The sequence below is a fragment of the Convolutriloba macropyga genome, chromosome 1 (assembly GCF_964194025.1).
Source record: "Convolutriloba macropyga chromosome 1, txConMacr16.3, whole genome shotgun sequence".
Lineage (NCBI taxonomy): Eukaryota > Metazoa > Xenacoelomorpha > Acoela > Convolutidae > Convolutriloba > Convolutriloba macropyga.
Window position 1 is genome coordinate 7,092,382 of NC_134468.1, and position 27,954 is coordinate 7,120,335.

The following is a 27,954-nucleotide window of genomic DNA, read 5'->3' on the forward strand; positions in this document are numbered from 1 at the left end:
GAATTGTAGTCTGACATTTAAATGAAGAGAAATAAACCAATCAGTGAAACCGTGCTCAACACAAGAAACCTTCCGTAACATTGAAGAACTATTGATTTTTGCTCTAGACGATGTTATACCTCCTAAACAACTCTCAAAAAAACCAATTCAGAGATGATAGATAAGCAACAAGTTTGAAATTTCTTCGTTGAAAAAGACAAAAAATGTTTTCAAGCTTGTGAGTAAGTTTCTGACCAAAAAAATTGGAACCAAAGTCAACAACATCTGAATAATCCACTCTAATAACCGCCACTCATATGAACTCCTATTTCTCCGGAAGTGGACCAACGCTCATCGCAAAACAAGCTTGTCATGAGAACTTAGACTACATGAGAGAATATAGCAACACAAAATATCTGGAACCAATTACAGATATTGAAGTTCAAAAGGAAATCAAAAACTTAAAATTAAACTCAGCCTAGATCACATGGGTTTCTCAATTCTATCCAGAAGGTCTGCAAATTGCAAGAGACTCTTCTTATACACAAAAAGTCATCTAGCCAATCCGAGTACTTCCGACCAATATCACCTATAGCAGTATTTAGGAAAAAATCGCAAAAATACTCTTGCTCTCAAAATTGATGTCTTGCCTAATTGAAAACGATGTACTGTCAAAAGAACAGATCGTCTTTATAAGTAAACGATCAGCAATTTATCTTTTAGTTTGCGATAGTTGAACGCTTTCGTGACCTGAGCTCTAAAAAGAGGTTGCTCACTGCGATTCACTGGATCTATCAAAAGCATTTGATACTGTAGTTCATAGACTCTTAATCAGCAGGTTTGAGATCCATGTACTACGAGGTAAAGCATCAAATACCCTAACATCGTTTTTGAGTAATCGTAAACAATTTATAGATTTTAATGGCGAAACATCCAGCAGTATAGCGGATACCACAGGGAATGAGGCCAAAGTAAAGCAATCTGTTTATGGAAAATTGCTAGGCGTTCGTTTAGTTAAAAAGCTTAATTGTTTAGAAAGTATACAATTCACAAAATAAACAATTGAAATAAACAATTGATTCATCTCTCGAATCTTGTAGTTAAGCTAACCTTTTTGACAATCTTGCACGGAATCAGAAAACAGGCTTCTAGTCTAATTGACGTACGTGATGTATAGATTATAACACTGTATAAGTGATGTATACTCAAACGCATTCTGAAAAAGTTTGTGACAAAACCTAAAGTAAATAAAATAACTTCAGCCAATGTGGCCTGTCATTAGCAAACTTAAGAAATAAAACAACCAAACTAAAAACAAAAAGGTTAAAAGTTAAACATCCATTAAACTTTTATGAAACCAGAAAAATTCTATCAATCATATCAATCATAAAGTTAGAGCCTTCTGCGTTTATGTCCAGCTATCACCGAAGACACCAATAACTTTCTTGGGTTGTGAATCAACGAATTCAGGACTGAAGAAGCTATCAAAATCTACAATACTAAACAAAATGATCTAGTTTGAACGAGTCGTTAAATTTTTTGCCCAGATTTTTAATTAGATAATTATGAAAACTTGCGATAAATTTTTTTATTGCTTAGATTGATTGCAGCATTTGATCAATGATCGTAATAGTTTTGATCAACAGAATTCAAAATTATCATTTGGTTTGAAAACGTAAATAATAAAAGCTTTCATAAAATTATTTAAATTTTCTCGGTATTTTTTCATATTGGACGTTTTTGAATGGTGAAAAAGTCAGATCTCTCAAAATGCATTTGGAATTAGTAAACTGGTTTTGCATTTCTCATTATTTTAATTGCTCCACGGATTTTTGTATTTGAGAGGTTTGAAGAAAGATTTGCAAGCAATTGGTTGCAAAAATGTAGAAGAAGGACAAATTGGAGCGAAATATTTTTCACCTGATGACGGATTTTCCAGCCGTTACCCTGTGAAGGCAAAATTTGGTGTCATGTTTTTCAAACAGACGTAATCGTGAAAAAACTCATGAGAACGCAGTGAATACTTGACGTCAATTTTGAGAATTAAGAAATTCGAAATTGTTAAAATCATCAACTGTCAACTGAAAGATTTAAATAAATTCACATATACCTGCAACTTTTTTCTCCAGCAAAATCAATTGAGATGCGTCATTCTTAACATTCTCGTCTACTACTCCAAAAAATATCAATGAAAACCATCAACTGTCAACTGAAAGATTTAATTAAATTCACATATACCTGCAACTTTTTTCTCCAGCAAAATCAATTGAGATGCGTCATTCTTAACATTCACGTCTACTACTCCAAAAAATATCAATGAACGGCAAAAAATGAATTTTAAAGAGATTTTCGATGAAAGTAATGAATTCGTTGACACCTTAATTAATTGACAAAACACGATGCAAACCTCCATTCGAACCTGCTTTCAATGTCACTGGGTCCTTCGCTGATGATATATATATTGTGATATGAAGTCGAAAATAAAGAAAAATTACAGGCAAGTATTCAAAAAGGAAAATGAGTTATTATCAGAGTCATATCACCATTAGTTGTTGTTACTAAATTTTTCTAATACAAATGAAGTCAAAGTTATAAGAGGCAGTAGTTAAAACGAAAACGCTGTGCAGATTAGTTTTCGTCTCATTAAAAATTACCATGGCATAAGTCACTAAGGAGAACACACTTGATGTTGATACAGATAAGGATAAAAGTTCGGTAAAATTCAAAATTTGGCGAGAATTTTCATTTTCAAAGACACAAGAGCAATTAGGTATGAAATGAAAACCTCAAACTTTTGGTTAATGAATATCATTGGAAAACAAAACTAAATCATAAGACTGCTATAAAAAAATGCAGGCAAAGCTTATGAATTCATGAAAAAATTACAAAAGCACTTCGTCAGTGCCAAAAATATAATATTTAAAAAACAATTTAGAAGCAGTTAGTAACAGAGTCGAAATAGTTTCAGACAAAACCAAAACTAAAAAAAAATAACTTCTACTTTGCTACAAAACCAATGAGGCCTGTCTTTAACTAAATTAAGTAATAACTCGACCAAACTAAAAACAAAAGGGGGCAAAATTTAAAGTCCTGAACTTTTATGGACCAAAACAACTTCTGTCATTCATATCAGCCTTCAATTCTCAAGTGAAAATAGTAAAAGACTATAAATGTAATCACGTGAGAATTGCCTGTTTTTAATCACACTATATTGCAAAACCACAGAAAGTCACAAGAAAATACGAACTCCAAAGATTTGAAGTCATTAAATGCATAAGCTATTAACAAAAAAGATGATTTACCTTCACTGAAGTCTCATTTGAAAATAAAGAAGGCCAATATTTGTAGAGGCATTGTGAAAAGAGAAAAAAGGAGTTTCAGTTTTGACCAGTATTAAAATCTCACTATTTTTATTGAAAACTATGTGTCTAAATCATAAAAGCATTGATTGAAACAAAATCACGTATATGTTAGTTTTTAACTTCACCAGTAAATTGATGGCACTTCTCGCAAGTAATATTAAATTAAAAGTTTACAAAAAGAAGAAGAAGTAATATTTCAAAATTTCATTGAGGTAAGTTAATAAGTTCGAAATTGTTAAGACCATCAACTGTCAACTGAAGGGTCTATTTGAAATATCTTTTACCTGCGATGTGGCCTTAGTAAGATTTTGTCATACAAATACAAAACAAACATTATTTATAGAAAAAAATTGACTACTAAAAACGCGAAACAAGTGTCGGAGTCATTGAAACCGTAATCAATTCACAAAGAATAAACAAATCTTCATTTGAGCTCTGAGTCTTTCATCTGCAGTGGTTCCTTCGCTAATGAGGTACACAATTGAAAGTGAAAGTGATAACTCGTGTTATCAGAGTCCTCACACAATTAAAAGCGATATTCGAATAATTTCTGCTTAACACTGTTGTTTTGAAATAAGATAGGCGTTGTCTTTAATTCAAAACTAGGAACAATTTGACAAAAATAAGATCAAACGTTGCTAAATGCAAAGATTTACTAAATTTCCTTCAAAATATCATAAAAGTTTATTAAAAAGAGATCTAAAAAATTGAAAATTTAACTACGTTTGCAAATCAAACATTTTAGTTAACACCAAACACATGAAAACTTTCTTGGGCACTGAAGCAAGTTCTGAACTAAGGAAGCTATCAAAATGTACAATACTATGACCAAAGATCCAACTTGAAAGATTCGTTAAAATTTGCACTCAGAATTTAAATTAAATAATTTTAAAAATCTAAGAGCAATTTGTTAATTGGTTAGATTGATAGCATTTTTGCGCCGTGATCATATTGGTGTTCATAGCCAGAATTCAAAATTATCATTTGGCTTGAGAACGTAAATATTAAAAGCTTTAAACGCAATATATAAATTTTCTCTGTGTTTTTGAATGACGAAACAGTCAGATCTTTCAAAATGCAGTTAAAATTAGGAACATGATATTTCATTTATCAAAAATTTATGAAAAAAGAAGTTTATTCAGGCTGTAATAGTGTTGTCATGTAGTATAAAGTTTGTTATCATTGTTTATCAGAAAGTTTTGAAAGCATTTGGTTGCAAAAATGTAGACGAAGGATGAAATCGGAGACTTTGTTCACGCCGATATCTGATTTCCAACCAAAACACTAAACTGTCATCTGGAAGATTTATTTAAGTTACGTAGCACGTATACCTGCAACTTATATCTCCAGAGAAATCCATTGAGCTTTGTCATTCTCAACATTATGTCATACGGCTGCAAGAAGACCATCAATTACAGAAAAAATTGAATTTAAAAACAAAAATTTGAAACATGTGCGAAGTCGTCCACACCTTAATCAATTCACAGAACACAATACAAATATTCATTCAAACTTTCCTTCATCGTCAGCGGGTCTTTCGCTTATGACGTATTGTGACATGAGGCAACAAATAAGCAAAAATTACAGGCTAATAATATTCAAAAACGAAAATGATAACTTGTATTATCAGAGTCATGACACCATTAGTTAGTCCTTGATACCGGTGTAGAGAATTAAACAAATGATCATTTGAGCTTTGAGTTTTTCAATTGCAGTTGTTCCTTCGTCTATGAGATATTCTGACAAGAGGGCTAAAAGAAACAATAATTACAGGTAAATTATTGAAAGTGAAAGTGATAACTCGTGTTATCTGAGTCTCAATACCATTAGTGGTTATTTGAATCGGGTGTTTAGATAAATTCTGCTGAACTCTATTTTTTAGTTGAATCAAGATAGTCACTGGCCCCAACAAAAACTAGCTACAAGTTGACAAGAAAAAATCTACAAAAAAATGTTGCTAGTTTCAAAACTTAATCAAATTTCTCAGACAAATAAAATCATAGTTATAAGAGGCCTAGGTTCAATCAAAAAAACGCTAACCAGGATAACTTTGGCTTAACTAAAAAAAAATATGGCATAGGCGACTAATGAGAATACGCTACATGTTGACACAAATAAGGGTTAACGGTAGGTAGATTTCAAAATTCGCTTATAAGTGTTAAATTCAAAGACTCAATATCAATTAGATTTGAAATGAAATCCTCAAGTTGGCAAAACTTAAGAATTCATGAAAAAAATGCAAAAACACTTCGTTGGAGCCAAAAAAAATGAAACTTAGGAGAGAATTTTTTTTATTGGGCCTCATTTGAAAAAAAATGGGTCTGTCATTAATTGAACATAGAATGAAATCTCTCTAAATTAAACATACTTGTTTTTAAATGGGAGGAAAAAATCTCCCAATCATACCGAACCTGTTTGCCTTGTATTAACCCACAATGTGACTAAAGTTGGATATTGCTATGAAATTGCTATGCGGCTCCTAAAAAACTTTATTGACCAAGATACTTGCATAATCGATGAATTAGCAAAACAAATTAAAACAAAAATCGTTGCTTTTTAACAAAAATTGATTAATTTTAGCGAAAGGCAAAAATGTCAGCTTCAGCACAATTTCCGGGATACCGGACATCAAAATAGTCCTCCTCTAAACTAACGAAGATTGTGTCGGCAGTTTCAGTTATGTCTGGACGACAGATAATCTTTGATAGTGTGGAATAAATACTCATGTTTGTTGCCGTTTTTCATCTAAAATCGGAAAAATACTGAATTTAAAAAGGAAAATTAGCCGAAACATTAACCAGGAATTATGCTCAGATTTTGCTAAACATTTTTCTGAAAATGTGATAAAAACTGTTAACAATAAATCTATTGATTCTTTTAAGTTAAAGATAAGAGAGAGTCGCTGAGTGGTGTGAGCCACTCTCTTGGCAATTTTGTGGCCTGAGACCACTCAGCGACTCTCTCTTATCTTTAACTAAAAAAATCAATAACTTTATTGTTAACAGTTTTTATCAATTTTTCAGAAAAGTTTATCAAAATCTGAGCATAATCTTCGGAATTGTGAACAAATAAAGGAAAAGAGGCCACTGTTTAGAAAACTTTTAAAACTCGATGAAACCTCCCAAACAGCAAATTTCAAAAATATATTTTTAATTTGAAATTTTGCGTTTAACTTGTTTACTATTGCAGATCCAAATTTGAAAAATCAATTTTTAATTTAAATTTTGATCTGAATAACTGAAAATGCGAATTGTTTGTAAAATTCATGGTTTGCTCGTAATATACTGAAATGCAAACTATTTATAAAACTATCGGCTTTTGATCAAAAAAAACTTGCTAAGCGGGTTTAGTGATTTAGTTATATACAGAAGCGACCCATTAATAAATGCAACAGATGAAGTCAGCAAATGCAGAAAAATGTGACGTGGCTCCTATGTACATCTTTTTGAAACCTTTTTAACAATTGATACAAGGTTTGGGATTTTCATCGAGTTAACGATTCAGATTTTTTTCTTGGTTTATTTTCTTTTAATTTTGATCAAATTAGACATCTTTTGTATGAAATATGCATGAGTTCATTTGTTATCCAAAATACGATTTCAGTGACTAGAAAATAAATTTATTGGATCATGCGATCATTTCTCTACCGAAGAAGCCAATGACTAAGTTTTCGCGCGCCCGGAACGAACAAAACGAGGGGTTTTCTTTTACATTTTTTGGATTTGGTTCTTTCGTTTTGTTGCAAGAACAAATATTTCATTCGGGAATAATCAAAATCAAAATTGTCTTTATTTTGCCTAACTTGGAATGTGCTGTGCATGTTTATGCTCTTCGGTCTAACTCTTACATACCAAGACAACTTTTCAAAAATACGATTGAGAATTTATGGCTTACTTCTAGGAGGACAGCTCTGGTGACCAAGCATGTGAACAGGCAGATGTAGTACATCTCGGTGCCCTCTCTCTAGTCCTCAATACAGAAAGGTCCAAATATGTCCATTCCTGTGTTGACGAAAGGGTACAGCTTGTTTACATCTGGAAATGTGAATTCAGGCAGATCAGTTATCTTTGGTATCATGTTGACTGCCCTCCATCGTCTGCAAATGAAACAGTATTTCCCCGGAGTTTTCACCATTTTTCTCAATCCAATCGTTAGGAAAATCTGTTGCAGTTGAGTCTTCACATGTTCCACAACCTGATGGCCACAGTCATGGTGTGCCTTTTCAATCAGCAGTCTTGTAATTTTGCTCCTGTTATGGAGAACGAAGGGATGCTTCGCACTGTAGCTTAGTGGTGCCTTGTTGAGTTTTGCTCCTCCCCTCGAGAGTTCTTCATCATCTAGAAAAGGAGTGAAAGACATCAGCTTGCCTCCTTTCTCAAGATTGCTTCTCTTCAACAGTGAAGAAAATTTTCCTGAGAAAAATTCGTTTTGGGACATTGTGATGAGGTAGTACCAGGCCCTTTTCTCATCTGATGCAAAGTCGTCAGTGTTAGAGGTCTCTGGTGATTTTGTCTTCCCGTTTGAAGTTTTGCTTCGAAGAGTCTTTTTCCTGGAACACCATTCTGGCAGAGATGAGTAGTCGACTCCATGTTGAAAACTTTTCAACCTCAATTACAGGCGTTTGAAGTTCTGTCGCTTGTGTAGCCCATATGTGGGGATCACTGTCCCTGGCGAAATTTCAGGAATCTTGAGGTGTGCTCAGAACGTCCAGTGGTTCAAGCCACAGCATTGTGATGTCTGCAGAGGTGAGGCTTCGAATGCCGCAGCTAGCGGTATTCATCTTTCCAGGCATGTGTCTCCAATTGTCGGGGTTGGAATTATCATGAATTTTGTTCAATCTGTTAGCAATCTTCTGTGCTTTGTTGGATTGGATCTATCCATGGGTAGTGGTGCTGTCTGTCCAAAATGTTTTGAACTTATGGTTATTGTCATTTAGCCCTCACGGAACCCAGCTAGCTCTGCTCTAGGTATTGCCGTCTCCAATCTCAGTGTTGGAAAGCTCAGCTGCTTGATCGGTGCCACTTTTGTTTTGCTGAACACATATCGGGATGTAGAAGTTGCTGGTTCATCGCTGTTGGTTGCTCTAACATACAGTATGGCAGCAATTTCACTCATTGAGGCATCAGTGAAAGTTTGAAGGAGATGGGTTCCATTGGTTTTGGGATTCAGGCATCTAGGAATTAGAGTTGAAATCAAGCTGTGGAACTCTTCCATGCACTCGTGTATTCCTGTTGGTAGCATTCTGACACTGATTGGTCCCAGTTATTTCCGTTTTTGATATTTTTTGGAGAATGCATCTAATTTGGATGACAAGGGGTGGAACTAGTCCAACTGGATCGAACAGCGAAGCCGCCATTGATAGCACCTTTCTTTGAGTCAGCTGTTGACCAGTGTAGCGAAGCTTTGGTTTTGTGAACATGAAGTTGTCAGTTTTTGGGTCCGCATTTCACCAAGGAGTCTTTGGGTTTTCATTTCTGCCTTATCTTTTTTCGTGTAGGCTTCCTAATGTTGTTGTTTGTTGCATAGGAACTTTGTCAGATATAAAACCTGTCTGCAAAACAGTTTTGATCTCTTCTGCTTTTCTGAGGGCCTCCTCTTCCGAAGGGTAGGTCTGCGTGAAAGAATCCGTTTAAAATTGATGCATGATTACTGTGTACGCCTGTGGATGCTCTTTTTTGTGGTCATCTGCACACTTCTGCAGAACAAAGATCGCACAAGAAGGTGAACATGTGGCTCCACAAATGAATCAATTGTATTTCAAAGTCTTCTCATTGTCATCCTCTGTCCATGGGTCTTCTCATTGTCAACCTCTGTCCACAAATGAATCAATTGTATTTCAAGGTCTTTTCATTGTCATCCTCTGTCCAAAGAAAACGTAGACAGACATGGTTTTGTGGTTGGAAGCCAATCTGCATGAACAATGTCTCGATTTCCGCTGTGACTGCTACTGAATACTGTCTGAAGTGGAGGAGAAGGCCAAGCAGCTTGCAAAGTAGATCCAGACCAGTCAATGCATGCTTGAGTGAGATTCCCTTATAATTTGAAAGAGCGTTTTTGACTCTGCGGAATTTGTCCGGCTGCTGTGTGTTAATAACTGGGTAATGAGGAAGACAACAAGTATGGCCGGCCCACTTTCTGTGTGTATCTCTGAGTGTTGACTCCGTATGGGTTGCCAATGGGTCCAATTGTGAAATGTCTGGGAAATGTTGCTGTGAATGCATCTGCTCCAATCAGTGTTCCTAGCGGTTGGCCCTGATTGTTGGGAAACCTATGTTCCGGAGCTGAGAATGGTCTCTGCTGGATCTCGCTCAACATTCCAATTTGAACTCTTGGCATCCGAATCTCCTTCTTTGCTGTTGTGTACACGGAGATTTTGATCACAGGTCATCTGCTGTACAAAGCTCCTATGCCGATCATGACATCTGCTGTTTTAACTAAGTGTTCTCCATGGAGTTAATCTAGTGGTATGTTCGTGTTTTTGGTTTGTTGAACTTGAAGTGCATCGGCAACCTTCCGCGTTATTTGAGTGTTGTCAGTGTCATGTCCAGCGGTTCTTAGGTTTCAATGCAGACATTGTTTTTGAAAAGTGTTACTGGTATCGCTTGCTTTATCTGCGGTCTGTTCAACAAGTTTCCTGTTGGTTGCTGCAGGTGTAGATTTGTTGAGGAGTAGTTGCCAGCTGTTGGGCTACAGTGCTCTGATTGTTGTTCTGCTGTCTGATATTGTTGTTCAGCGTGTTCATTGGCTGAGATTGAAAACCATTTTGATTCCAGCTGCCACTTTGTGAAGTGCTGCTGTTAGAACCACCTTGTCTGTTTTGGTTTCTATGCTGTTGGTTTTAGCTTGAACTCGTCTGCTGCCTTTGGTTTTCATTATTAAAAATACTTCCATAATTTGACTGGTTTTAGTTTGTTTGTTTTGTGAAGATAATGTTTTGTGTGATTTGATTCCAGTTCCGCCTTGGTTTCGCATATTATTGCTTCTGCCTTGCATCTGTCCTATGGAGTTTTAAGTGATAAACGCCATTGCTTTTTTCCACTAAGCACATTGTTTTTGATTTAGGGCACAGAGAGTGAACCTGCTCCTTCCTGTTGGTCAAACACTGAATTTTTCAAGTATTCGGGAAAACGGCCAAATTTTTGGTTTTGTGAGCAGAGTTGAAATGACACATCCAATAGCCCCCGTTTAGAAGATTTGTTCACTCTGGTTATCTGGTTACGTTATGTTGAGATGTCCTCGCATGCTTCTGCGTAGGAGTAAATCCAATCAACAATGTGGGCAAGGATAGGCTGCAGCAAAGATTGGCTTCTTGTACGTTGATTCCATCTGATTATCATGGTAGCGTTCAGTTTGTCTCTGGTCATTCTCCAGACAGTTAAATAAATCAGATCAGCTTCGAGGTTGTAAAGCAGGTATGTTTGTACCAGCCTCCACAAGAAAAATGAGAAGCTCACAAAAGTGTTTGGTGCGTCTAATCTGAGTTTAGGCGACTTCTCCTAACTGATCAAGTTATGCAGCAACAATAAGCTGTGGTTTGCCGAATTTCCTGGTCAGTTCAGCGTTGGTTTCGTGGTAGTAGTCCCCATTGTAAGAGTATCCACTTATGAAATCTCTTGCTTTATGCGTTACAGAGTTTTGAGGGCAGGTCATGTTCAGAATGGTTTAGGAATTCTCAGGGTCTTCTGAGTCGTACGAGACAGCGGTGTTAGTTTCCTGATTGTTGCAGATTGGAAACAGATATTTCAGTGCTCTCGTGCGTAAAGGGTACTGTTTTCTCGAAATATTAGGGAAAGACGCTGCTGATGTGTTAAACGCAGATTGTGTGTCTCTGTATCCGTTCTGTATGATTTTGCTTTCTGTTTAACTTTCAGCAGGATTATATTTCTCTTTGCAGATTCATTAGAGAGTGTCAACTCTTCGATGTTATGTGTAGCTTTATTAGTTCACCGCAACTTATGTCTATGTGCTCTGTCTGTGACCTCAAGATTTCCAAAGTTTCACGTAGTATGCGTAGACCTTCGTTACTATTGCTTTTTGTTCAAAGAGGCCTTTTACTGCGTTCCACTCTATCACTTTCTAGTGAAGTTGTTGCTTGAGGCTGTTTTTTGCAGTTGATGATGCTTTGAACTTGTTTGACATGTTGACTGGGTTTCAAGACAGTCTTATTTTGCAATCATAGTTTCAAGATTATTTTGCACTGTTACTGCACAATGTTTCCTTATAACAACCCTTTTCTTGATTTCGTTATAATAAACTTATTGTTCAAATGAGGCTGTTGCTTATTGTGATTACTTAATGTTTTTTATTAATGATTTTTTGCTAATTTTGTGCTTGTCGCTATCACTAATCACTGTTGTTTGCTACAGGTGTGATGCTTCACTAATCAGAAGTTGTATGAAGTTAAACTTTTTCATTAATCAAGGAAGTTCGTACAAATTTAGATAACTGTGATGTTTATATGGTTGCCTATTTTCTTGAGCAGAAAGAACCCTAACCTGTGGTGCCTAACTTTTGATTAATGTCTGTGTCTATTGACACTGATGGGGGATAACTTCACGTTCCTATAAACATTAATGTAGCAATGGCAAAGCTGAACTTGCAACTAATCCTAAGTCAGTGAGTGTGTGTTAGTGGTGCTTTATATTTCACCTAGAGGAGGACCTTCTCCTTTCAAATTTAATGCGGAAAGATAAATATATTGTTCCAAAGATACCTAGACGCCTATCAAAATCCAGCATTCAAAATGAGACATTCAAATCTGCAAGTAGGGCTAGCTCATCTGCCGTGACTAGGCATCCCACGCAAGCATCCTTCTCAGGAGAACTCTCATCTCATGCTCACTTGTAGGGACAGACTAAAAATAAATTTGATCCATTTGTGATAGTGATGTTTTGGTTAAAAATTTGTGAATTTATCTGAACCAGAGCTAAGACATGCTAAAGTGTCAAATGTCTAAGTTCCCCCTACATAAAATCAAAAATTCTACAGTCTGAGTCGAGCAAGGCTCAGGGTCCGTTGTGAACCTAGGATACGCCAAAATTGTTGATGCTCTTCGGCCTGAGTCTTGCATACCAAGACAACTTTTCAATAATATTTGTATTTCTGAAAGACGCCACCATGGTAGAAAGTCAAGCTCTATATATACATTACAATTCGCGCCATTGGCACACAAACTTTAAGGTCAACCACTTCTGACTTCTTCAATTAAATCAACAAACATAAACATCTTCAATGGTAATAGGTTTGGCGGAATGGAAATCAGGAAATAAAAAGGTTTTTTGGAGGACGGAAACGTATGTTGGGGGAGGAAAATGTGTATGTGTGTGTTGTGTGTGTGTGTGTGTGTGTGTGTGTGTGGGAGAGAGAGAAAGTATAAAGAAACTTGTTAATTTACAGCGCGTGTAGGCACAGCCTTTGTCCTTTTGCAATTCAGCAGCCCACTTAGCAGCAGACCTAGCCAAATTGCTGTTCCATGAAACCAGATCCAGATTAGCTGCTTCCCTGTACCAGTTGTGGAAGCAAAGAGCCACAATGGAGAACGGATCATTTTCCTCAAGTTCCTGCCCAGCTTTGCTAAAACAGTTGTTGCAAAATTGCCCAAGTTGAGGCCTTCGTTCATAACAATTGCTAATCGAAAACGCCATCAAAAGACCATCAAAACGCGCACTTAGTGTAGTGGGGTGCACTCAAAAATCCTCTTATTTTAACGTCATTTGAACTAAGTAATATCTGGTCACAAAATCATTTGAACCAGCTGAAGTCTTATCAATCGTCCCTAAGCAATTTTAAGTCTGATCTTAAACAATTTGAGTAATTCAAAATGATTAATAAAAATTCGGGTATCACTCGCTTTTGGATCTCGTAGTTGGCAGATCAAAGGGTTATTATTACTTGATAATAAATGAGTATCTCAATCTGAGAGATGAATTATTATTGTTATCTTTCTGTTGTACCACAAATCTTTGACCATATTTAGAATTGATTTTTACCTTGTGTAGCTTCCTTCGTTGTCAAAAGCGCTTTGGCATGTTTCACTGCTGTACTTCAGTTCACCTTGAACTTCAAAGACAACAAATATTCCCAGAAAAACAAAATGCGGAATGGAAATCAACATGTTAATTTCGTAAAAATTAACCAACAACTTTTGTTTTAGAGAAATCTCAACTATTTGGTATTACCTGTTACAGCGAAGAACCAATTTCAAGTTTTCAGTAAGGATATTTTTATGGATAGCATGACTTAAACCCGGTCATGACTTAAACCCGGTCAGCATGCTCCGCTTCTATAAGTGTTCACTTTCCATTCAATTATAGGATATTTTGAGGAAAATGAAGTAGAACTTTACATCACATTTACCACATTCACCAACCATCGAATAGTGTGAAAAAGTAACGTCAAGAGCATCTGTGTTGACCATCTGATGCTCTGTATTTTCTAGCCGAAAAATTGGGTTTTTGATAACAAAATCCAATTTTGACTATTTCCATACAATCACGGGACGTTTTGAGAAAAAAGTAGGTTTTATAAAAACTTTTCACGTTCAGCAAGCGATCAAAACACGTGAAAGAGTAAGAACGCTCCAGCAGATAAGAAATCAAAATTTAGCGCTCACTTTGTTGATCTATTTTACCATTTTTATGCTCAAAATAGAAAGCCCCCAAACTATTTGGAAGCAATTGGTCAATTTGATTAGTCCCAGTGGGTTTTTTTTGGATTTTTTAGAATAAATTTACTCAATTAATTCAGAAAAATTTGTGAATTGCGAATTTTTGATCAGTTTGCAGGCTTTAAAATGCTCTCAATTGAATTTCGGCATAACGGTCATTTTTGAGTATTTGGTTGAATTTGAAAAGCTTATGTTTTAAAAAACAAAATTTACAAGTTATTTAAGTGTAACCTGACAGATTATTCATATCCAGTTTTGAAAACAGCAGCTAGCTAAACTCAAAACCAATCAATTAAAATTAATTAGTTCCCCAGAAAATCCGATTTTCTCAAATTGTTCGAAAAAGTTATAAATTGAAAACATAAAAGATTATGAAAGCCAAAAACAAGAATAGTGAATCCAGCAAGACCAAATTTTTGGATCCTGAGTAGTGGAATAAAAAGACCAACTTTCCCCCAACTCTGCTATTATAGTTGTTGAACGTTTGTGCAAGGGCGCAGTTTTTTAACAATAATCTCAAGACCCTACCCTTCGGCTTCGAGTCAAACTGTTTTCTGATTTGAAAAGTATCTACTTGAACACAACCATTAATTTAGTCTTTTGATTTTTTTTACTTGAACACAGCCATTAAGCAGTAAAGCTGCCAACGTATTCGTATACGATGTATAAACAAACAACTCTATGGAAACTTTTCAAGTTTGTGCGCAAAATTTTGTGATCTGATTTTCCAAATGCTCAAAACAGCTGCTTTGTGGTTAAAAAATGTTATACCTAAAATTTGCAAAAAAAAATTTCAACTATTTGAGAATCACCTCCAGCTTTGACTTCCAGAAATGCTTACAGTTTCAAAATTTTTGCAATTTGTTTTTTTCTGGTTCACCAAAATCTTTTCTTTATATCGGAAAGGTCGTATCGTGCGCTGACTTATAATAATTACTTTGATTTGATTTTTAAACGGGCAGTAAAAGACAGTGGATGAAAATGTATGAGCATTTTTGCCGTTAATTTTATAAATTCAGTTTTGCTGACAGTTTTTTAATTATTAATTGTTGTTGTTAGATTTTTAATTATTAATTATGGTTTTTATATCTTAATTATTACATATTGGTGTGTTTGTTTATTAGGTACCTCTTCTTTGTAGGTTTTTTTGTAAAAATTGCGTTCAACATTGCTGATAACTTTTTCGATGTCGCTAGATAAAACTTTGAGGGTGATTTTGGTTGTACTCCACAATTCTGACAAAAAGCACGCACACTCTCACCAAACGTCATTTTGCTACTTGAAAGGCATCCGAGAACACAAGACGTATAAATTATCAATTACGGCCCTAAGTAGGGACATAACTACTAAGATGATATATAGCCACGCCTTTCTTGGCCGCAGCCGCACTTCTTCACAGGCACAATGTTAAATCACAAATGCACCTTCTTGTTACCGATTTGAAAAGTCGAAGCACCATAAAATTTTGACAAAAAAATCATATCTCAACAAATGAACAGCAATTGAAAGCGGACTCAGTGGATTTAGTATGACCTTTCAAACTTATACTAGTGTTTACAGAGAGAAAACAAGTTAAAACATACCATCATCACTACATTTACGTAATGGTGTCAGATATAAACCATTATTTTGAATTTTAGTTTGATATTTTTGATTGCATTCTCTAAAAAACCTCGCTGTCTTTTGTATGGAAAACAAAAAAGAAGGAAGATTAAATCCTTTCAAAAACAATTTCATGGTACACCAATTTTCTGAATTGTTACTGCTTCTTGTACGTTGAACAATAGCTGCTTTTGACTCGAGCCACGTTTTTTCTTTCGACTCGTTGTTTTTTTGAGCTTGCTGATTTCCAGGTGAACCTCGTGCAAACAAGAGATTTTTTATCTACTGAATACTCTGTTTGCCCACAAAATTTTTCAAAAACTAGTCCGGAATCAAGTATATTTTGCACTTGAATAATTTTATTATTAAATATGGTATAAAAAAGTACGGTGGTCAAGATTGGTTAATGGTGCCTTTCAAGTTACAAATATATGTTTCAATTATGACAAACTTTGGCAAAAATTTTTTTCTGAATTATGGGCTCGTTTTATCATTTTGATTGTGGAAAAAAATTCTGCTAAGAGTCGGTTCAAAAGTTTTCACGGAACTGTAAAACCATGTTTTAGAATATCCTAAATCGCATTATTTTGTTTTTTTTCTATCAGCCGCCTTTTTCTTTGCCTAACTGCCTCCAATATAAAAGAACAATCTTCACAAAAAATTCTTTTTCAATTCATTCACTTCTTTACAAAATACTTTTTCGGATATATCGTGGGTTATTACTTTGCCTTGTTATTTTCCGTGCAAAATCACTTCTTGAATTTTGTCAGCGATCTTTGCGGACCACTAACTGCTATCAGAATGAAACTTACTTCCTCTAGATTCTCTTTGGTGGGACTGCTGAGCTAGATCAAAGTCAAAACTGAACAATTGAAAACGAGATGCAAAAACAAAAAGAAGGAAAATTATTTGATCTACAAAATCAATTAAATAACTAAGCAGACAAACGTCACAGCCATACGTGAAGTAAACAAATTAAAGAAACAGAAAAAAAGCATACCAAATAAGTGAAATATGTCTACTGAATTTAGGGGTGTGAACTATATATATGACAGATTACGATATGATAATTTAAGATTTACTGCGTCAAATTTTAATGACTCATTCATGACATACCCCTAGTTGTTTACTAAAAGTGAACAGAATTGAAATTTTATTAATCGAGGATTTAAAGAAAACTTCTATCTCGTATATATAGTATCAACAGTATTCTTAGCTACCCGTACCTAAGTTTCAGCGACAATCAGTACTGATTCAGAACAATTTCAGAGAAACTTCAAATTTGAGTGTTGATTCAGAAAGATTTCAGAACCAACTCTCAAGTGAATTCCGATCTTCTCTAAATCAGAGCAAAATTCAGACAAAATATTCAGTTTTATTCTGAATCAGAAGATAATTCAGAATGAATCACGTAAATAGAATTGAATCAGACAAATTCAGTGCAAAATGTGACCTGAATTAGACTCTGACTCAGTACTGAATTTGCCTTAGCAGTAGCTACGGGTAGCGACATGTCACAGTTTAAAACGTTTTTTGCAGATTTGGTAAGAGTTTCAGTAAAATTCGCCATTTAGTCTATCTTCGCAGACAAAGAGAGGTAGTATCACCTCTGGTCCTCTGGTGTTGGGTGACGTTAGTCGCTCTGGTGTTTAATTTGCGCGTTAGCAGGAGATACCAAACCTATGGTCGAAGAAATGTTGGCATGTACTGAAACCTGTGTTAATGTGTCCTGAGTAACCTCGATTGCCGTAGAGGCAGGGTTGTTTGGGGTTGAAAGTTCTCTATATCACTGGCTGCTAGAAATTTTTTAAAGTGATTAGTCCAAGATATGGCAACTGGAAGGATTTTCGTGGTTTCCATAATAATCAGGGCTTCGTCTTTTCGTCCCCTAGAGCGAGACAATAACGCGGGATTCACTGATGAAGGGCCTACTTACTGAAGAGCTGATTTAAATGCGTGCTCAGATGCTAAAATTTTTTGTTATTTATGGGTCAGTAGTTTCTTCATTTTCCTATATTGAGATTGTTAGAGCGGAGAAATAAGGTTTTTTTGTCGGCCAATTTTGGAATTGGGTGGGATATATTCAACGTGTTAAACGATAATCCTCCTGTCGGTTTTCCCTTCTTGTGATTTACACCTTTTCAACCTTCTGTTTACATTTACATTTTACATGAGCATTGATTTATTCTTCTATGGTTCTTTTATACTATATGGGGCCTCGTCTATCGCCAAGATGTTTAGTGAACTCTGGCGTTCCTTTCGCGTACCAAAATGTGCCAAAAACTGTTGCTGATAGTGACCTGTAATTTATCCAGCTCATTGATCTGCGAAGTAGTTCGGCTCGTTTTAATGATTGGCGAGCCTGCAGCAAAAACCTTGTATAAACCAACCTTCAATTTGGCGCGCTTATGTCCCTTATTCTTCCTGCCAGCTTTGGTTGAAGAATCGTTAATTGCCGTCTGTTGCTTGTCTTTTTTCTGTCTTTCGCGTCCCGAGCAGCTCTTTTCATGCCCTTTTCGACCTCAATGTAACTCCTATGGGTTCAAGTGTCACAATTTCTTTGTCTGTTAAATTTTGAGAGGCTGCATGGGTGATGGCGAGACCTATTTGGTCAATGCGTTCACGTCCGATCAATGATATCAATCCGTCCGGTACTACACTGATTTCCACTTTGAGAAGTTTTCATCCGTTGCCTAGATTACCTCAATTACCGTAAAAGGCGGAGTTGTTTGATGTTGAAAGTTTTCTACATCACTACCTCCTTGACGTTTTCAAGTTGTTTGCCAGACACTGGAGAACCGGAAGCATTTTCATAAATTCTTTAATAAGGGGGGGGGGGTTCTTTTTCATTGTCGCCTGAACGAGAAGTTAACATTGAGCGTCTATTTATTGAGGAGATGGTTAATATGAGTTTTCAGATGCAGGGATTTTTGTTACTTGCGGGGCCGGAGGAACTGCAATTTCCTCTATTGTTATTGGCAGAGTGGAGAAATAAAACTTTTTCGTCACACATTTTGCATTGGGCGAGATAGTTTTGACCTGTTATAAACGATAATCCGCCAGCCAGGTATCGTTTCTTGTGTTTTACACGTTTGTCAACCTTCTTTTTAAGTGTAATTGTTTATATCAGCATTGATCTATTCTATAAAATCTTTTCGTTTGTTCTGGGGCCTCGTCTATCACCCCTGATTTTTAGTGAAATATGTCGTCTTTTTCTATATGTCGAACCAAAATTTTCGAAATCTTTATTGCGCCTTGTGACCGGTAATTTGACCGATTCATTGATCTGCGAAGTTGTTCGGATCGTTTTAATAATAGTCTCACCTACAGCGAAAACACCGTATAAGCATTCCTAGTTCTTTTTGGTGCGTTTTTGTACCTGTTTTTTCGTTAGATTTAGTTTTCCTTACCAGATTGAAAGAGCGTTCCGGTGGCAAACTTTTATTGCTCGGATGAATTGTAAATTGCAGTCTGTTGTTTGTTCTACTAAGCCATTTGCTTCGCGTGTAGCTCTTGTCATACCCTTTTCAATCTCAATGTCACTCCTTTAACCCATTTCAATTCTTTCTCTGGCAGTGTGGGTTCTCATTTCAGAGTTTCTTCGTCTCTTAAAGTTCGAGAGGTTGCTTTGTTGATAGCCCGGACTATTTGGTCAAAGAAATCCCGCCCGATCAATCCGTCCACTACTACAGATTTTATCCATTGCTCCATAAGGATATATGGCGCTCTCCCAGGGTCTCAATTGGGTCGATTAAGAGCGTCATTAACAGATGTTGGCTCAGTTTTTCAGCACCGAAAACTTGTTAGGTGACGCGTTCAGAATACTGCATGCACAAACGAAGTCTACAAGTAATGTGACTGCTTTGTTTCCAATTGTGAGTGTCATATCAAAAGATTCTCCTTTTGACACTTTCTTTAATTACAACTAACATGTTCTCTAACGAGCATATCTAATTGAACGTAGAGTTGAACTTTTGAAAATTAATTTTCTACACAAATTAATGAAACGATCTGACAAGAAGCAATTGTTGCACTATTTGCCTCTTGCAAAGTTTTGTGCTATATGACCAGGACATCACTTTCAGCCACAGTTCGGATATTGTGATGCCGGACAACGAAAACCTGGCTTATGTATGAAGTTCTCTGAAAGCTTTTCAGATGGGCGTTAATTTTTCTGAAAATTGATAGCGTTGACCATAGTTGAAAGTAAATTTTTACTAAAACTGATTGTGGTGCTGATTTTTCTCTCATTCCCGATGCTATATTTTTTTGCCAGTTCTAATAAAATGCGAGGTTCAAAAGTTTCTTTCAGATGTTCTTTTTGAATGTCAGGGTCTATCTATTTTTTCTAAGCACGCCCCTGATCAGCGTTTCCTCTTTGTTTTCAAAATCAAAGTTTTCTGACAACCCGCGGGCTTCCTAAACACATTTCCATCTGCTTTGCCTTTCAGTTGCTTAGTGACCAAGAGTACGTGTCTGTCGAACGTGATATTTTGTTCAAGGGATTCCATAAATCCAGTGTGGTGAGTTTCCACCTCGGTAAGAGGGTTCAGCAGTTGAAAATGCGTCTCTCTTCTAGTCGGATACTTAAGAGTAGTAATGAGACTGATTTTCGCTCCAAGAATGCCCAAAGCTTGTCCCCACAAAAAGTTCTGCTTCACCAATTTATTGAAAATTTTCTTCATTTCATCTTTTTTGACGCGTTTCTAGCATTGCGTTCAGGATCTGATTGAGCTGGAAGATCCTTTAGTTGTCTACTCATAGGAAGCTCCCAAAGGCAATTGCTCATTTTTGTATTTTGGACTAAGTAGAGCATCTAAGTTGATAATTTCATTGGCTAGGGAAAGTTTGAATTGTTCTCTATTTTCCCCGATCGGGTTCAGTCCTCTAGGTTTATCCCAGAAAGCGTCTACCCTCCGAGGTGTTCTTTTGTTGTCTGTTGGCTAAGCTATGTTGTGAATTTTTATTTTTCGCTGTATTTTGCGGTGTCAAACAACTTTTTGGACTTTGTCAGCAAGAACTGCTATCAGATTGAAACTTACTTTCATTAGATTTGTCTTGGAAAAAACGCAGAGCTGGATCAAATTTAAAAATGAGCAACTGAACGCAAGAAGCAGCAACAAAAAGATTGCATATTACATGATTTACAAACTCAACTGAAGAGCTGACCAGACAATTGTTTCAACCTTGCGGAAAGTAAATAAAAAGAGAAAATAGAAATGGCGTCCGAAAAGAGTCTAGCAAATTTAGGGGTCAGAACCAAATGTGACGTAGAAAAATATTTACTGCATCAATTAGTAGTTACTCGTGTTTGAGAGGATACTTGCAAACACTTTAAAAACAAATCTTGTTTTACAACAACATTTTCAAAATTGGTCTCAGAGGAAGACTTAAATGGGTTAAATTTTCCATCACTTTTCCTAAATAGTGAACAGATCCTGAAAAAGAGCTAACTTTTTCAATGTCTTTGGGTTTTTGGAGCTTGATTGCAAGAACGGCATCAGTTTTATTTCTTAGCGGTTCAGCATATCTGATAGCCAGTGTCAGCCTGTTTTGCACTTTTATGTGCCAGTAACTTCAAACACTTATTATGTTGATGCTACAAGGGGAAGCCTTTTCTGAACGCAATTTAGGTTGGTCAAATGCGTACTACAAATCAATAAATGTGAAAAAAAATGCTGTCTCTGGTGGTTCTTTAAGATTTAAATTTAGTGAAATCTATTTTATGATTTCAATGTTCGGCATTTTTTATTTATTTCTCACATTGATTTATTTAAAACATTAGAATCTAAAGCAAATATTTTTGACTTGTCTTTTTCACAGTGATAACAAATTGAAATAAATTTTAATTTGACAGTTTTGTTTTGACCGATCACAGTTTTCAAATTGTCCCTCTATGCTCAAAGTTTTTCTTATTCAATTTTAAATTCATCATTAAGATTAACTTTCATTTTGCTAAATTTTGACGATGGTTCGACTATATAATAATTGGATTTACAAATTCTACTGATGGGTGAGGGAGCATCTAGGGCATCAATTTGATGTTTAATTGGGCACTGTTTTGCGGTGCATTCCACGGCTGACATCACAAATTGCTGTTTTGTTATTCATTTACCCAATTTGTCGAAAATAATGCATCCGATCTGAGATCTGAAACCGTCTTGTATAGCCACAAAATTTAGGTGTTCGACTGTCTTGTGCTAGTAACCAATTTACTATGGAACAGCCGATACCGGAATCCAGAAGTAATGTGCAATTGGTATTTCCAACTCTTATAGTCACATTTTCGTGCTCGAATGGACTAGTTAAAATGTCCACGCAGTTATGTTTGGATGGACAGTAGTTGTAAAAGTACTCCTGATTGCAAATCTCGATATAATGCATTGAAACCTCGACTGATGTTTTTAGGGTTTTTATATATTTTGTTTGTTGAGACAAAGTCTTTTTCCGCATACTTTAGGGAAATACTTTGTTAAACCAAAATGATCACATTTCTTGCTATTCGCTATAAGCAGGGATTGTAATCCGCGGTCCAGATTTGTCTTTCTGTCCACAATTTCTACTTGTCCGCTCGTCTCATTTGATTGTCTCGCCGAAACTTTTCTGTCATGTTTGAATTGCCTTTGAAATTTTCGATTTAATATTGCTGGCTGTTATCTTTCGTCGATTTTGCTACCCGAAATACTTCACCACAAAAATTGTCAGCTAACTCTTCAGTTGTACTGCAAAACTGCGCCTACACTTTCACCAGTCTTTTGTTTTGGGGAGAAGAAAATTTTTCTATCGAAAGTCATATTCCGAGGACAAATGGATGTTGCTCCCAACATTCCCCAATTTTTCCTTGTGATTTGTTTTGTTAACTATGTCGTGAGGATTTTTCTGATTAACACTTCGGCGTTCGTCCGTGCCAATTCAATAAGACATATCAAGGACACGCACTCGTGGCCATATTAGGACCAAGATCAATCAAAACAGAGAACGCCAGTTTTGGTCAACGTTTGCTACTTCCGTTCCGACAGAAGCTTGATTTGGTCTTTTTCAATATCTTTTTCTTGTTCTTGTGTGTTTTTGCGCTCAAAAGCAAAAAATCTATCAACGCTTGTTTTCATGTCGACGAGGATTGCTAATTTCACCTGCAGCTGTCAAATTTCCCAGATTTTTTTCTGCAGCTGTCCTTTAGGCAGTCTATTGAAGCTTCTTCCGGAAAATATTTCATCGATAGAGATTTTTTCCGCATATGTTAGCCATCTGATTGCGCCATGTCATCAACGAGAAATTCATTGATTATGATTTTAAGTATTCGCTGCGCGAAAACAATGAAAACTTGAGATGCAAAATAAAAGCTAATGACGATAATTTGACCAGTCAAAATAGTTCACTCATACGCATAGCTCAAGTAAGTAAGTAGTAGAGGCCAATAATAGACCTGTCATCTTGTCGTAATTACCCAGGTGTAATTATCTTAATTACCCCAGGGGAATGCATCCAGATAGATTATCAGCTCTAATGCACTTCGTCTAATCTTATCTACTTAATAAAATCAATCTGCAGAGCGTTTACTTTCAAACATTTCATTTAAGGATAGCTTTTTTCAATTATCAAAAAAATTTTATATTTTTGATTATTAAGGAAGTTTTGTTCCGAATACTTTCAAATTATCGGAAGTCTTTCACAAAAAAGTTCTTTGAATTTTTTCTTAATATTTCAATTTTTTTTAATTTTTTTTACTCCTGAAGATGTGAAAGTATGCAAGAAACCAATTTTTGCGTAGTTTTTTAGGTAAATTCTGGTTTGATTCTCGGTAGTTTTAGTTTCAAAAAGTTTTATGTTTGAAATTGTACGTTACAGTACAACTTTAGAGGGTATATTTCAAAATGGAATTTAATGGTGGTAATTTCACGGTCAGTTATAGATTATAGGTTTGGGTTTTTTGTTGTTTTAGTTTGTGAAATCTCAAAGTACAAAATATTTTTTTCGAGAATGGTATGCTATATCAACTGTCTATATGTTGATTTTAAACAAAACAATTGATGGTGATTTTCTTAACCCTATGAAGTTACACTTTTTGGTTTTCCGAAGTTTCAGTTTTCGAAACTTTAAACCTCAACCTACTTTTCTGAAAAGTTGTGCTACAGTACATCTTTATAGCGTAAATTTTACGCAGAATCCACTGGAAATAATTTAAAAGTCGTGAAAAAAAGACAAATTTAATCAAGTTTTAGATTCTGAAACCCGCAACCAAAAAAAGTTTTTGGCAAAAAAAACTCAATTCTTGTAAAAAAAAACCCAAATCTTGCAAAAAAAACCATTTCATTTCCAAAAAAATACCCAATCTTTGGCCAAAAATACCCAATTATTGCCAAAAAGTTCACAATTCTTGACAAAAAATACCCAATTCTTGACACAATGTATCTAGTTCTTGCTAATAAATAACCTTTTTTGTCCAAAATGCCCTATTATTAACAAAAAATTACCCAATTATCGCCAGAAGTTTCCCAATTCTTGGAAAAAAAACATCATTATTGCAAAAGTGCCCAACTATTGCCAACAAAGCCCAGTTCTTGGTTAAAAAACACCCAATTCTTGACACAATACATTTAAATATTACCAAAAGTACCCAAAAAAAACCAGAAATTGCCAAACTCTTGCCAAACCGAATCAATTCTAGCCCACAAAAATCCGTTTCTAGACCAGAATTACACAATTTCTAGCAAACATTAACAAATTCTTACGAAAATCTTCTACATTTGGCTAAAATACCTGATTCTTGCCAAAAAAGAACGCAGTTCTAGTAAAAACTTCCAGCTACTTGCCACACAAAAACATACAAATCTTGCCAACAAATACCCATTTTTACCACAAAGTAGCTAAACTTTGTCAAAAAATACACAAATTCTACCCAGTTTTCTTTAGGATTGTCAAAAAACACCCAAAATTGTAAGCAAAAAAAATTACGAAATTTTTATTCATAATATATCAAAAATTGGACAACCATGCCATCATCTGTATTCATCTAAGTTCTTTCTGACCATCCAATTCTTTAGTGACCTTACAAACATCAACTTTTGACATCATCTTTTGTGAAGACGAATCTTTTCAGGTGATTGATATACGTTTAATAGGCTCAAAATTGTCACGAATTTTTCACTATTGTCCATAAATACTCTTTATATGTAGCAGTTTAATCATATTAATTTAATAGTTACGTCCTACTATCTTCACAATTACGAACAATTAGGTGATCTCATCCTTGTAGGAGGGCCACTGACCTCTTTGGAACAAAAGTTTTTAGTCCACCTACGTCATATGATTCCTACATTTACGGATATCTAGGTATTGTATGGGCTCACTCAACTCATGTAAACAAAAAATAATCCATACTACTTACGATATGATTACTCTTACTTTTTGAAAACATGCACAGCTCACGTGATTGAGTCTGACTCCTAAAATTGTAATAATTACGTCACTATTGCATCATAATGACGTCTTTTTTAATATAGTGGGCAAACAAAAGTCCAACTTATTGTGCCTCTTTTCCTTATTTTCAACAAATCAGCTATAGTTAGCTTTTTCATTCTTTCCGGAGACAGTTTCAATCTCCTTTTGCTACAAAAGTAAATTGTCAACTATAAATTTTCCGTGAAGATTTTACATCTCCAAGACATTTTTCTATTTTCCATTCCAGGTAAGTCACCTCTGTTGTCAAATATAAAAACAAACCAGAAAAAAACTGATAAATGGCTATAATAATAATCGTACTCATTCGGAAATGCATATTAATTCTTCAGAGAGAAAGATCTTGCAATACCTTTAACTTTTGTTCATTTAGGAGTTCAACCGTCTTCATCCAAAAACGGCTGGAGTAATTAATATCAAATATGTGAAATTGAACAAAAATCTCAAGGTCCACTGCTTCTTCCCCGATTTAAATGACGATGTAGCAATTATAAAGGAGAGACAAACGTGCTTCGCCTGCGGTCTCTGTACCATACAAACAAACATCCGTACACTTCTTACAAGAACCTAACGAAAGCACAACTTTACACGTCTACGAAAAACATGGAACTAAGCAGATCAGTCCGTGCTCAATTCTGTGATTATGATTTGTCTCACAGACTAATGTATGAAATTCAACTGGCATTTTTTGAGGAGGAGAGGCAACTTAAATTGATAAGATGTGTGTCTGAAGAGTTTCGAAAATTGCAGGAGCAGAAGCCTGATCGGGATTGTGACGAATGGGAAAACGGATTATTGACGGAGAGTATTATTGCAAGTATAAAAGAAGAGAACGCACTTGAACCCAATGTTGTCAATGAAAAAATTGACAAGGCAACACTCTTTTTGAGTTTTTCTAAAGAAACTGGACAAGGTACCATGAAAGAAGTACAGGGAGCATCGACTGTGAAAATACTTCACTCATGTCTGCCAAAAACGTCCTTAGTACAGTAGTCAATGAATTTGTAGGTTATCAAGATCATATTTTCTCCGTATATTGATCATATCCAAGATCATATTCTTCCGGCGTTTTGTTCACAAAAGACTGTCAAGAGAAGGGCTTCTGTTGTCAATAAAAAAACTACAAATGGTGATGAAAACGAAAACAAATTGTGTCCTCCATCGTGCAAATGGAGACGAGCAGCTGAGTTATATAGTAACAAAAACAAGCAAGCTGAGAATTTATTCCTGTGACTAATTATTTGTTTATGTTTCCGGTTTAATTTCAAATCTAAAGCTTGTTTTTCTGAGATGACTAACTGATTGGTTAATTTGCATTTTGTTGTTTTTAAGCTTAGAAGAAGCTGAATTTCACGTATGCTTAAGAATTGATACTTTGATACTAATTTTTAATTGAGTTTTAAAAATGCATTTTCGAAATCATTTTTGTTTGTTTTTATAATAATTTTTGTTTTTGTAATGTCTGATTCTTTTCAAAAATGCCGATTAACGTCGAAAAATGCTTGTTTTTGAAATATCTGTTTTTTTTCAAAGATACCGTTTTTTTGGCTTCTGCGATACACTCCCCACCGCTGCTTTGAATCGTTTTTTCAGAATGCTGTTGAGGCTTGCCATGAAGGAGATCAGAACAGAGTCAACTGTCGCTGCAGAGACCATAAAATTGATTGGAAATAGTTCATCTGGTAATCAGATAAAAGACTACAATCGACATACGAACACAAAATATGTGAAAGGTTCTCATGTGGATAAGTTTGTTAACAACAGGTTTCTCAGGTCCCTGAATGAGTTGCCAGAGTACATTTATTCGGTAGAAATGAGCAACACATTTCTGTTTTACCATCCTGCACGAGAACGTTGCAAAAAGCAAGCTGCCTTTGAAAAGAGATTACCTGGTCTTTTGACGAAGAATTTCTGGTTAAGATTTTTTAGATAATGATACACATAAAAATCATTAAGAATAAAATATACAATGTTTTTTAAAAAGTTAAAAACGTTTACATCATTTTTTATTGTTTTGAAAAAAATGTTGATTTACTAAACTAATTTTTTTAAGCGTTGTTTTTTTACATAAGGTTTTTTTTATATAAGATGTAGATTTTGATATTTTTTATTTTTCATTTTTCCATTTGTCAGCTTTTAAAAATTTTTAATGTTAAATTTTGACGATAGTAATTTTCTTTGGAAAATTTTCTTTTTCTAAAAAAATTCTTTTCTTAAAAATTTTCGCTTTTCTCATAAGGTTTTCAGCAAAAAATTTTTCAATTTTTTTTCTCTGAAAAAAAATATTTTTCTAGAATAAATTTTCGTTCAAAGATGTCGTTTTTAACATAGGGTTTTTAACAAAAAATGCTATTTGTGTTGTTATTCTATTTGTCCGTTTTTCAGGTTCTGAAGTTTTTTTATGTACAATTTTTAATTTATTACTTTTTTTGAAAAAAAAATTGTCTTGATTAATTTTTATTCCAAAAAAATGCCGTTTTTTACAAAAAGTTTTTTACAAAAAATGCACTTTTTGTTGTTTTTTTTATTTCTCGGTTTTTTCATTCTTCAATTTTTGAAGTTTTTTATGTAATATTTTCAATTGAATTAATTTTTTTTAGAAAAAGTGTTGTTTTACTAAATTAAATTTTTTTTTCAAAACTGTAGTTTTTTAATAATATTTTCAACAAAAAATGTAGAATTTTTTATGTTTTTTATTTTTCTGTTATTCCAATTTTCAGATTTTGAACTTTTTTCTTGTGAAATTGCCCATTTGTTGATTTTTTCAAAAAATAAAATGTTTTACTACAATTGTTTTTCTTTCAAAAATGTTGTTGAGGGGTTTTAAACAAAAAATGCAATTTTTGTTGTCCTTTTTTTCTAGTTTTCCGTTTTTCAATTTTTGAA

At 35.0% G+C, this 27,954-nt stretch overlaps 1 protein-coding gene across 1 annotated transcript in view; it reads right to left on the bottom strand.

The window, feature by feature from the left end:
- Positions 1-13,534, bottom strand: part of LOC142344519 (uncharacterized) — a 61,323-nt gene extending 47,789 nt beyond the window's left edge. Inside the window, exons 1-2 of the mRNA XM_075396244.1 lie at positions 13,331-13,534; positions 12,736-12,914 (exon numbers count right to left, since the gene is read on the bottom strand). Of these exons, the coding sequence (XP_075252359.1) occupies positions 12,736-12,914; positions 13,331-13,455 (304 nt within the window). The 5' untranslated portion in view covers positions 13,456-13,534. The remainder of the gene's footprint in view (positions 1-12,735; positions 12,915-13,330) is intronic.
- Positions 13,535-27,954: the final 14,420 nt, after the last annotated feature.